The 13,505-nt window shown below is 31.5% G+C and overlaps 1 protein-coding gene across 2 annotated transcripts in view; it reads right to left on the minus strand.

The window, feature by feature from the left end:
• Positions 1–13,505, minus strand: part of LOC124362644 (vesicle-associated membrane protein 2) — a 45,162-nt gene that overhangs the window by 4,007 nt on the left and 27,650 nt on the right. For both annotated transcript variants that reach the window (XM_046817329.1, XM_046817330.1), the window contains 2 exons: positions 10,079–10,158; positions 7,415–7,466 (listed from right to left, as the gene is read on the minus strand). In XM_046817329.1, coding sequence (XP_046673285.1) covers positions 7,415–7,466; positions 10,079–10,158 — 132 coding nt within the window. The remainder of the gene's footprint in view (positions 1–7,414; positions 7,467–10,078; positions 10,159–13,505) is intronic.

A 13,505-nucleotide genomic window follows, 5' to 3' on the forward strand; every position in this document is an offset into this window, starting at 1 on the left:
CCTGTTCTGCCTTGCTGGATTGCCTAGTATAAGGAAGAGCACCAACTATTTGCTACTAGTTGATTGTTTAACAGTAGCTCTACATGGTCTGCCTGTCTCTCCTGTGCAGTAGGTTTGATAAGTAACTGTACTCAGATCATTTGTCCTGATAAGTTAGCCTATAGAGTGTACCAGCAAAGAAAGCAATGTTTCTTGTAAATTCCTTGAATGGTATGAGAGATGATTGGAACATGAAGAATCTAAAATTGATATAGAATAAACTCATATTAAAGGAAAACTACTTGATGAATTGAATTGAACCAAATTATATTCTCCTAGTTCATAAGAAGCAGGAAAATGTTTCGGTGATTAAGTATTGAAGTTCTTTTCATCAGCCATCTTCCCTAACCTCACAGCATTACTGGTGTTTTTAAATGTAGTATGTTGTTTCTTAGACTATATAGAGTTGTTATATTTGAGGTTAAGGGAAATGCAAATTTTCACTAACATTATTTCAACAGTGATTAGAACATATTTTCTCTAAAATCTGACCTGTAGAAAACTTTAAATTTTATCAGCTTTATGTTATTTCATTGTAAATTGTTAAGATCTACACATGTTGACATTGCTAAGGTATTGAATTAGTTTAGCCAAGTATATTTTGGAAGTAGAAGATGTAAATGAGAGGATATCCAAGGTGATTGAAATGGCAGGTGACAAATTTATCATGTGCTACTTGATGTTAGAGAGGCCCATTTGTTGTTATTGATTTTTTCTATATTTATAAATGGTGTTTTGAGGGCTATGCATAGAGACTCTAACTTTGAAGTTAGTTTATTGTGATTTTCTCTTCTATTTCTGAGTCAAAGTAGGGGTTTCAGATAACTATATTAAGTTAAGTACTGTAAATGGAGTCAGAGCTGGTATTTGCATATGATCCCATTAAAGCACGTGTTTCCTTTCTCCCTGTGAGCTGGTAAACTTACATATTTCCTTCTGTGAGATGTTTTTGTGTCAAAGTCATTGGCGTTTTTAACGGAGAACTGTCCAAAGACTTTGTGTAATAAGAATTACAAAGAATGTTCATTCTCACAATAAAATTTTTATATCATAGAAATTTAAAGGTCAAGTTTAGATAAAAGTTGGGTAGAATTTTCACTTCCTTATAAAAGGGTTTTTTTCTTCTCTAATTGTTAACTCAAGGCTAATAGGCTTCGGAAAATCCCATTCCGCCTCATAGAAAAGGGTTCTTTGAAACTTCTGTAGTGTTAAAAAAATTGAATGTTGAAAATGTTCTACGCCTTCCTTTTTCTCCATCTTCATTATTGTTTGTGCTATATATGTTTCCTATTGGTGGTGAGTATCCTTCCCACTAAAACAGATGGTTAAAATTGTACTCATGGTCTAGTTGACAGAAAAGATAGTGTACAGAAGTCTCTCTAGAACATTGCATCTGCACGATCTAGTATCAGATCGAGGAATTACCATGCATGGAACATTGAGCATTGCTAGTGTTGACAAGTCCCAGTTATTAACCTCCTAGACCTGGGTTTAGATTGTCTTGGTGTAGTTTTTGATCTAAAGAATTATTTAACTGTTTTTCACCAATGTGGTAGTATTTTACTAATTTTCAGAGTTAGTAATTTAAAAAGTGATTGATACTATTATATTTTCCATGGTATAATGTAACATTATAAGTTCAAAGCAACCATTTGAGTCAATATATTTTGTCAATTTCTTCTTCCAAACCAAAACATGCACTTTAAAGTTAGTATGTACTCAACCAACTTACTGATTTCAACTGGAAACATATTGGAATATAAGACGTACATTTTATTTTTAAATGAAGAAAACTATGTATTTTCCAAGTTGATGATCAGACTTCTAGACTTCTTGCTTCAAGATATTTGTTTGGAAGCAACATAGAGTAATTTTATTTGAAGTCTCAGCCTTATGCCAAATTTGTACAGATTTAATATTTAATTACTTTGTTTGGCATCTATAATCTTGTTAATTATCTATAAAGTTCTACAATTATTTACCTTAAACTCAACCTCTTCATACACCTAAAAGTGAAAGTATTTCTTTATGCATAGTTACATATGCTCAGTTTTTATAAGGGTACTTTACAAACCTGAATGTGGTTAAAATGTTACCCTCTTGAGTAAATATGAAGTGTAAGTGAAAAAGTAAAGTTTCATTAAAACATGCCAACGTTTTAAATATCTAAATTAGTGATGGGATTCTAATAACTGCATAAAGACTTGGTACCAGTTTCAAAATAGTGGTCCAGAATCAATAAAATAAAATTTAGCTATTTTCAAAGCTAGAATAAACATTTTAAAATGTATAATATTGTCTTAATTTGAAAAGTTCCTTTTACGAATTCTAACGTATCATGTATACATTATGAAATAATTTTATTACATTAGTTACTGTAAGATATAGTTATTGATTTTGTTATTGCTGTTGTTACAAAAATATGTATTAAAATACACATTTAACCACGCATATAAACCACTAACAGTCTCTAGTATACAATTTTAATTTGATTGATCTTTATCAAATTTCATTCAGAATTAATATATTACTACTCAAATAAAGATATTACTACAAACTTGGCAAGAATAATTTTATTGATCCCATCCCTAATTTAAATAATAATTAAATGTGCTTCTCAAAGTTTGATCATACAAAAAATATTATTCACAAAATGCTTACCAATGAAAAAATCTCTCAACTGTGTAATAGTAAAAATGTTCAGTTTCTAATTGCGGGTTTTGCATATATTCCCATGCTTTATTAATTTCAGCCAAAGCAGAACGAGATCGCAGTAATAGTAAACAGCAAAAATTCAACAAGCAGAAACATTCTCAATGGTGTAAGTGATAGATGATGTGGTGCTAAAAACGGCAGCAATCGATGTCATAAGACCACAAACTCATCCATCCTACTACACACAATAGCATGAGTATCATTGTTAGAAAACATACATTAAGTTCTCTGAACAAAATTAATAACAATACAGTTCTCATTGTTTTGTATTTAGCTTCACCTTCCTATACATGATAATTATAGTATAATAACTACAATAAACCATTTACATTGTACTTGTAAATTAAGTAATCCATTACAAATAAGAGATTTGTAAGAAATGATTCCTGTACGATGAACACACATTTTTATCTAATATCTGAAATGTATATTTGAGAATGGTTAAAAAAGAGGAACATTGTATGTTGAGGTACAAGTAAATGTTTAATTGCAAACCCAATCCATATCTTTCAAACTGATAAAAACAGTTATTATTCTTTTGATCTAAATCCATAACACTTTTTACGCAACACATTTATTAATGGTTTATGTGAATTTTTGGTATCTAAACTATAACAAACATTTTATAAAATAATATGTAATATGTCTGCATTCATCTATCTGGTGGCTCCCTTTTTTAAATTCAGTAACAATTTGAATTCAGTAATGCTAGGAAAATTTAAACAGTGTTGTCAAAATATTAACAACATGAGATTTTTGTAATAAAAAAAATGGTTAATACAAAAAGTTTTACTGTTTGAAACAATGCATTTAGAGCTAACAATGCTATTGTACTTTTGTTATTAAGAGGCTTGCAAAAGGATCAATTATGAATATAAAATTGATTTTGACAAAAACTTTTTCTCCCACAGCAAGTTCTATCTCATCAGTCAGGAAAGGCTACAAAAAATTATTATTGTTTTCTAAGGCAAGAATATGGTTCAACATTTTAGTATTTCCATCCAAGGATTAATTAGTCAGTTATAAATTTATTTTAGTTTCATGGCTGCAAAGAGGAACAGTATTAATTTAATATTAATTTTAGGACATGTCATAATACTTTCTCCGTGTATATGTTTCATTCACCAGTAGAAAATGAGGATGATCTGTGTCACATTGGCATGACATCAATGTCAAGTTGAAAAAAAAAAAAAACAAAATGTCAAACATAATAAAAATAATTATATAATTAGATTGACTGTAAAGATCAGGAACACACTATGCCAGATAACAAGTTGGGGAGAGACTAGAAAAAAATGGGAAACATTATGGAAATGATGCCAGAATTACAGAACTACAACACTGAGGAGAAGTGTCCTGAACACATGCTGTTTAAGTCTGCCATACGATTAGAAAAAAGAGAATTTCTGAAAATGAGAAACATTGAGGGGATGATATCAGAATATTGGTACTACCATCCTGAGCAACATACTATATAGTGTATGTTTGGCTATCACTAGCAAAACGATGTGAAAATAACGCTAGATTGTCACACTCAACAGAACCAAATGCGATGATTTGAAGAATAAAAGCAAAGAGAGATTGATAGAAGGAAACCCTTGGTTTTTTTAATGCTACAGGACTAGCTAAAGTACTAACTTCACAGATAACTTGTCTTTGGTTAATTTCGTAATTGGAAAATATTGGTGATTCTCTTACTTATAAAATGGGAATCAATTGTGCATTCTATCCACATTTATTTATATAATATATTTACATTTATATTACATTTATTTATTTATTTCCACAGCATCCATAATTTTGCAATGGTTGTATATCATTAAATAGTCAACGCTACTCGGAGCTGAATTTGGCGAGGTTCTTTAGAGTCTTCAATTGATGAGCTTAGGTAATTCTGTGTTCTGAAGGAATAAAACACTTCTTCTTCTTTTTCTAAGAGGTGGCCTATTGCCATGCACTTAAGACTCTAGCGCCTTTTTTACTTAACCAATGGTGTGATATTCACTGTTGTCATCTAATGACTGTTTTGTATATTTGAAGTATTTTAAAGTTGTTATGAATGAATCAATTTGGATGCAATTCTTCATGAAACATTGATTTATTACTTCACTTTCAAATCAAAATGACAATTATAAGATGATAAAAATGTGTAAGATAAAAATGCACAGTAAATTATGCACAATTATTGCACAATCCATTATGTAACTTGTGCCTCACACAGGCAACAGTGTCAGAGCAGTGACCTTCCTTTGTCCACATTACAAGACTTGTACTTTACACCAGCCATGGAAATAAAATATATTCATATGTGACTGTCCTTGTAGTTTTGTCTTAGGTAGCAAAAGAGAATTGCAATATTCTAAACCAATAAAATATATTTTGATTAGTAATTTTAAATAACATATTACCACACAATTTTAAAATATCCTGTATTCTTGCAGCCAACTAACATTTGTGCCTTAATGGCATGGGGTTGATACCCCATTTTGTATTTTATTTATTCAAATATAATAAGGAGATCTTACTGATGTCATAGAGTAATTTTAGTTGTGTACAGTACATACCAAATCATACAGCTACTGTCTACAAAAAGATTGGACTGTCAGAACAAAATTATAAAATAAATAAATTTTGTCGCAAAATGTGTTTTATTTCATTAAAACACCTCTAAGACTTATACATGTTAGCTAACATATTATGTCATTACGGGTTAAAACAGGTAATGTTTGTAGGCCTACATAAATTTTACAGTTAAGTTCCTTGATATTTATAAATATAATGATATATGTATATATATGCATACATACATAATTATATTTTCAACCATATAATATATTAAATTTAAACATCAATATTAATATATTCAAAATAAATGTATTTCATCAATAACAAAACTTAAATGACAATGATAATGCTAAAACTAATGGCGCGAGCACTGCTACTAACCAACTACATAAACAATCTATCAGGTTATAACATTTGAAGCTGATCTGTCGAAGCTCTAGTACTTATCTTCTCATATCATACTAAATTATTTACATGGAGGCAAAGGTACAGTTAGAGATATTATACACTTCCTTATCTGGACATATTGTCATATACTGGCAGAATCCACATCATGTTAGTATTTTTGCTATCAAAATTTGATTATGCCTTTGGTGTTATTATTTCATTACAAATTGAATGATTTTAAATTTCTGTGGTAAAACCACTAGCAACTGGACTATATAATTGAACAACATTCAGCTCTACATTTTTGTTACATATGTCTCCAAAACACAAAACATCCACTTTTCCTTTGTGTATTAAAGAGAAATTGCATCTTTTCGTTAGCATAACACTCATTTTTAATCAACAAAGCTGTAATACTTATCCTAATTATTTACTTGTTCCTTAATTCAAAATTATTTATATTTTGTTTGAAATAAGTTGCCAATATTTAAACTTCATCAAAATTGTCTTTGAAATTATGTTGTAATAAATTTTAAAAGAGCAAAGCCTTTACAGTAATTGCTAAACTATGAAAAAACAATATTAAAAACAACCAATAAAATGGAGTACAATTTTATCTTGCCAAGATGAGGAGAATGAGAAAAATAATTAATTAAATATACTATGCAAGTGTTTATTTTGTATCCATCAATTTCATGACCTATTTCATTAAACAAAATTAATCATAACAAATTAATATTGATGGTAGTATTTCAAGTGATTACAGCCATTTCAATTATCCACAGTTAAAATTTCTTATTTTACAAAGATATTGTTATAATGTTAACTCAGCTAATAAATAAAATTCCTGTACAAACTCTACTCTTTAAAAGCATTAGCCTCATGGAGTACTATCCAGTGAATATAGCAAAACATAAAACAAGAAACTGTACTCAAGCAAAATAAATGTTTGTTTCACTATAGTATGGTTTATACATGCAAGAATGTCAGTGTTACAAGACTAAAGTGAAATACTGTGTTACTTGTATCAAAGCTGACAAGTGCTACGATAACGAGTTACGAATAGTTAGCTCAGACAAAAGAACCTATCATTTACTCTCAATGTTCGTTATGCTCAGTTGTTACGTTTTATTCCATGATGGATTAACAGTACAGGTAAATAGAACTATGCATTAGCAACACCGACAGCAACACCCAGAAATCTACTTTTATATTTAATATAGTAGTTAAGGTAGTCAATAGTCTATTTTTTACTATAGTATAAGACAAGTGTAAACACTTTTTTCAAAGAAATTTAACAGTTGTATGTACAATATACTTTCTACACTTTTAAGTAAAACAAGTACAATGTGGTAGTACAATTTACATAATTACTGTGATATATCAAACAAACAGTTTAATATTTATTTACATATTATATGGCATTTAAAGAATAACATTATTTGAAATCTGTAATCTTAACTGCAGACTATCTCCAAGAGTCCGTAGATATATAGGTAATACACAAAAACTAAATAAAAACTGTCGTTGTATGACCTAGATGAACAAAATATGCAGGAGTTAGTAGTTAGTTCTATGAATGCTTTATAATAATACAGGTGGTGAATTTTTAAGACCAGCGTTGTTAGCAATTCCATCTTGAAAATATTCTCTGCGTCGTGCGATCATGCTCAGATCTAGTATTTGGAGATCAATTAGTTAAACTTACCTACAATAATGGCTAGTATTACTAAACCAATCACACCCATGATGATCATCATCTGCAACAGACAAAACAAAAATAGTGAAACATCAGTAACAACATTTGAAGGTGACATTCAAGATTATATAAAATCTGAAATAGCTATATTTTGTTTCTGAGTTTAAAAAAACAGTAAAAGATTGAATAAGATCTGTAGGTTACACTAAACCCATACTTCTGTAAACTTTGCATCAGAATCATTAGTTGTGTTATGTTACAATGATAAAATTGTGAATTTTAAATATAGCACAGCTTGTTAATTAGTATATAATATAGATGACTTTTATACTTAAACCAATGAGAAATTTATATGGTAGTGATAAAGAGGATCATATTGAGAGCTTCTTTCTAACCCTTGTTCATGTTCAATAATAGAAATGGTCTACATTGGATGCACAAGAGTATATCATACTTGTGGAAATAACTGTACCGTATTGTCACTGTAGTGACAGTTGGAACTGTACACTGAGGTAGTTTGTATGACAAATCCACTGGCCAGTATACTGTATACAGTAAAATAACAACAGAACTATGTACAGAATAATAAATATAAACTGTCCGGCTTATCTCAAAGGATACACCTGAGAAAAAAAATTGTGAAAATATATAAATTGCATAAAAACCTGGCAGAAATGTATAACACATTTCTAGAACTATAACAAGGGCTTGAATTTGCCTGTAGTAAAGTTATACACAAGAGAAAACTAAATAATTTACAGATTATGAAGGTATTTTCTTGTGGAGACATTTCTCATACATTACAGCCTGTGTCTGAAACAATCTTCAACCAACAAAGTTTATACACACAACATGTCACTAAGGTCTAGAACCAAAATATAGCGGTTTGCCTTTACCCCTTCCCCCCTGACCATCGCCTTCCGGTTCCATTGTTTCAGATGACACTATGCGGTGTCGATGAAAGAGCCGACATCAACATTCTTCTTAGTATCCCACTGTAGCCTGTGTTAGTGTGATTGTGAATCTCGTACTTGTAAATTGTGCTCGGGACTTGCATCCTGTGCAGTTACAACACCTGGATTGGACTCCAAGCAGTTTTTGGGCATGTTAAAACTTCTTCTTTCCCTTCTTTTCTTCTTTTTTTTTATTTTTGTATTTATTAATACCTCCCTAACCTGACAAAGAGGATAAGTTCCAATCCTCAAAACGTTATGTTATACCTTTTGTAACATAATCAATTTGTATATAATTTGTTAATTTTGTGTTTTTCTTGTTGGAAGCAAGATTAATTGTGAGACTAATGTAAAAATGTTGGAATTTTGACCACTTGACCGCAATAACCATAGAGTTCTTCTTTAGACTAAAAGGAACCTAGTAACAAGTTTGAAGTCCTACGACCTTCGTATAAAAAACTATTGCACAGACAGATGGATGGACAGACAGTCAAATAGTAACAATTTTAAGAAGAACCTGTTGTCCTTATTAATAAAAAACATTTTAACAAAAAATAAACCAATCCAACAGAAACAAATAAAAGATTCATAAAAATTGGTGGAATACCTTAAATAAGTTGACTGTTAGCCTTGTTGAAAAACCAATTCTGCCAGACATGCATACTCCTACAACCTCTGACCTTTTACACCTGAAGTTGACTGATGAGGACAAAATCAATAGCGTCATCACCAAATATGAAGTCCTTCATCTGGACTAGAAAAGGTGTCAATAATGTTTTCAAACTTAAACTTCTGACTTAAACATTCACATTGAACATGGCATATTAGTATTGTTTCATAAAAACTAGTTGGCAATCAACATATAAAGAGACAATTGATATTTGAAAGAAAGAAAAATACCTTTGATCTACAATTCCTGAGGTAAAACATGCATCACAAGAAAATGTACCATTATTATATTTATGATAGATTTATGAACACCTTGTGTACACAACCCATTGAGCTTTGTCTTATATGATTTATACTTTCTTAAAGAGATTAAAACTGGTGAATTAGTTTCAACCAAAATTGCCAATGATGTATTGTTGAGTCCCATGTATGTCTTTATAGTTGGAGTTCAACCTTAGAAAACTCATAAATCCTGAAACTAGTACCCTGAAAGTAATTTATACTATGTTATAACTCTCAGAATATAACTGTCCTTGACACTAGAACATCTACAGAATCATTATGTAGAAAAATTCTTAAATTAGATGCCTTTTATATCAAGAATTGGCCTTGCATGCTGGTGGAAAAGTATTCCAAAGAGGCACAGAAGTAAACAGGTACAAAACCATATATATGTTAATATAATAAGTTACCACCAACTACTTCATCACTCTGCACTCTACAAGAGAAAACCAACTTACATTGGTCAGAAGCTCCATAATGTGTCTCGAAAAATGTACATAGTCAAAAGGAAAACTTAAATTTCTCTCACACAGTAGATGGACCTACATTTCAATTTGATGAAAACTTTTCTCTACAGCCTCTCTACAGAAATATTTACTTAGTACTTGCAGTTAATTTATTTATACAAAGTTGGAGTTCTGAAAATTCAATATAAAAAATGTTTCAAATTTTTCATTTAGCCTGGAGTTATGAATAACAAAATGTCAAATATGCAATACCTAATACTGTTTTCAATTTTAATGTTTTTATAAGATTATTGTAAACACACCTTTAAATTTTGCAGCCAAAATTTTCTCTTTAGTTTTCCAGCCTGCTGCTCAAACTGTGAAGCTCCTTGTTGAAGGGCATCTGAAAAGATGTTAATTTATGAGTACTTACAAATGATTTATTAACACTATAAAGATATGGCACATGCAGTATCTGTCAGTATCACTTTAGTTCAGTGTTGTTGGTTCTGTGTTGTTAGTGGCTGAGGATAAGCAAAGTTTATCCCATAAATTAGTTGTGGAATTCGGTGTCTATTCCACACAATCTTAGCAGTATGAATCATTAGAGGGGGAGGGCTCAGAGAGCTCTAGCTCCTCTCCAAATGTTGAGATAGAAACATTAAAACTTTACACAGTTATTTCTTTTAAGCTAGAACACCTTTATGAGTTCTTAAAGCTCAAAAATTTCCCTGGGGAAAATTCCCAAGCTCCTGTTTTGGAGAAAATTTTATACCTATTAAATCACCCAATGTTTGAGCCCCCTCAAAAATAGTTTTCTATACACACCACTGGGATGAATTAAGTTAAAAATTCAAATGTTTTTCACAGAAGAAAGATTCCTATAAATTTGTGTAAACAACTACTAAATCAAAATCAAATCAAAATCAAAACATCCTTTAATAACATGTTCATTGAGAACAGAAATGGTGTCAATTATACATAGTCATAATTCAAATCACATAGAGATACAAATTATACATTTGTAAATGAGTCAGTGAAATGTTTTAAACAGATAAAGCGTTCTTTGGAATCGTTTTAGTCATGTTGAAGGAACTCGTTGATGGAATAAAATGGACGTTCGGCCAACCAGCTGTGAAGTCTTGATTTCAGCTTGCTTCCACTTCCTGTTCTTATGTCCCTTGGTAGACGGTTGAAGAATTTAGCACCTTTATATGTGGTTTTTTTCTCATATTGAGTGAGGCGATGTGCTGGGAGGTTGTAGAGGTTGGCATTACGTGTGCAGTAGGTGTGTAGATCCGATCCTCTCAAGAGATCTTCTCCATCCATGTACATCACAACTTCTTTGATGTAGAGTCCAACAATCGTTAAGATATTTAATGATTTAAATGCTTCCCTGCAGCTGTCAAGTCGTTGCAGTCCGGCTAAAGTTCTGACTGCCTTTTTTTGAATGACCAGGATTTTCTCTATGTTTTCTGCAGAAGCTGCACCCCAGACGGCAAGGCCATACCTTAAGTGTGTTTCGAAGAGTGCAAAATATGCAGTTCTTGTTGTTGCTAAGTCACTAATGGCCTTAATTTGTTTAATTGCATAGACACTAGTGTTTAATTTTTTACAAAGATTTTCTATGTGTGGGGTCCAGCATAACATGTTGTCTAGAGTTATGCCTAGAAATTTCACTTGGCTTTCCAAGGTGACGCCTGGTATCTGTGGTACATCTTCGTTTCGGTGCCCAAATCCAACTTGGTTAGTTTTTGTAGGGTTGACGACCAGGTCATTGTTATGGCAGTACTGATAGGCCATGTTAAGAGCTATGTATGCGGTAACGGCTAATTTATCAGTTGTTTTGTCATTTAGTAACAGTGTCGTATCATCCGCATACATGATGGTAAAACAGTGGTCCTGAAGAAGTTGGGGCATGTCATTAGTGAATAAAACGAAGAGGACTGGGCCCAGCACAGAGCCTTGAGGTACGCCACGGGTTACTGGCAATGTATTTGATTGCACATGTTTGGTAATGCCATTTTCTGTGTGCTTGAGCTCCACCAGTTGGTGTCGTCCAGTTAGGTAGCTTTTGAACCAGTCTTTGGCTTTCCCTGATATGCCTAAGGCTTCCAGTTTTGTTATAATGAGGTCATGGCTCAAGCAGTCGAATGCCTTTGAAAAATCTAAAAAAAGTGCAGTAGAAAGTTTTCGCTGTTCGAGGTCATCAATAACAGATTCTATGAGTTTAATCATGGCTGTTGTTGTTGACTTGCCCTTAATAAAGCCATGCTCTGCGTTTGTGAGGAGACAGTTTTCGTTGCAGTATGTCAGGAGTCTTTTAAGGACTATTCTTTCACATAGCTTTGAAAATGTTGATATTAGGGAGATCGGTCGATAGTTGCTAGCAGTGGCTGGGCAACCCTTTTTGTGTTTTGGATACACCTTGGAGATTTTCATTCCTGATGGAAAAAGTCCTTGATCAAACGATTTATTGAATATAACTACCAGTGGTGTGCTAAGTTCATTGATACAGTGCTTTAAAAGTTTTGGTGATATTTCATCATTGCCGGAAGAACTTTTTGGTTTGAGATGTTTTACTATTTCTTTAATTTCTTGGTCAGTAGTGTGAGGCAGGGTTGAGAATGTGTGATTTAATGTTTTTTGTGAATGGGCTATTGCATTTGATCTCTTTTTATTACTTTTTAAGGTTTCCTCCGCGATGCTGGTGAAGAATTTGTTTAGGTGGTCTGCAATTTTTCCTGCATCTCGGACTATTTCACCTTCTATTTGGAGATTTATTTCATGTGACTGTTTTTTTTCTTGACTCTTACATTGTTTATAACATCCCAAACAGCCTTGGACTTGTTGTCAGAAGCATGTTGACCCTTACAGAGCTTCAGGGAAAGGACTCTTAGGACAAAATAATATGTACCATGACAAGAGAATGGAAATGTAAAAAAAAAAACAAGCTAAGTAGTGAAACGACCTTGTTACCCTATAAAACAATTTTAAATTTCAAACTCTTTTATGCTTTTATTTTTGGCTACAGAATTATGGGAGATGTCTTATTTTACAGATCTTTTTAATGCACATCCAAATGCTTTTTAGTTTTCTTGTAAAGTGTGTATTTTTTTAATATTCAAATAATGAAGTACAAAAGTATTTGAGATATATTTTCTGCATAATAAATTAATAAATATATCCAAAAACCAAAAAGCGTTTTTATTTATATTCATTATACAAGTATATTTAAAATGAGATGTCTCCCATAAGTCTATTATTCAAAAAATAGTATAAAAGAGTTTCAGTTGGGATATTGTTCTTATGGGGTTATAATGAAGATAAGCTCTTCAGGGAGCATGTTAGTTAGCTGTCGGGTGCACATCTAAGGCTTTTTTAACATGGAAACTCAAATCCAATAATGTTTCAATTCAGAAACTTAAATTTTAACATCTCTATGATAATAAATTGTTAAAAATACAATTATATATTAATACTAATGGTTTATAATTTATATTTAAAATATGGAACATGGTTTCTTACGGAAAAACTTATATTGAAGATTCTGGAGTTCAACATATTTATTGGTTTGATACAAGGATTTATAACATAGCTTTAAACTATAACTCAATCTTAAGAGCAGAGCCACAAAAATGCTACCAACAGCTGACTAGCGTTCCACTTTAAAATGCCAAGATTAGCTAATTTATCTAAATTTACACTATTAAAACCAATAACTGTTTGTCTTATCTATGCATAATTAAT

This window comes from Homalodisca vitripennis, chromosome 5, assembly GCF_021130785.1.
Source record: "Homalodisca vitripennis isolate AUS2020 chromosome 5, UT_GWSS_2.1, whole genome shotgun sequence".
Classification (NCBI taxonomy): domain Eukaryota; kingdom Metazoa; phylum Arthropoda; class Insecta; order Hemiptera; family Cicadellidae; genus Homalodisca; species Homalodisca vitripennis.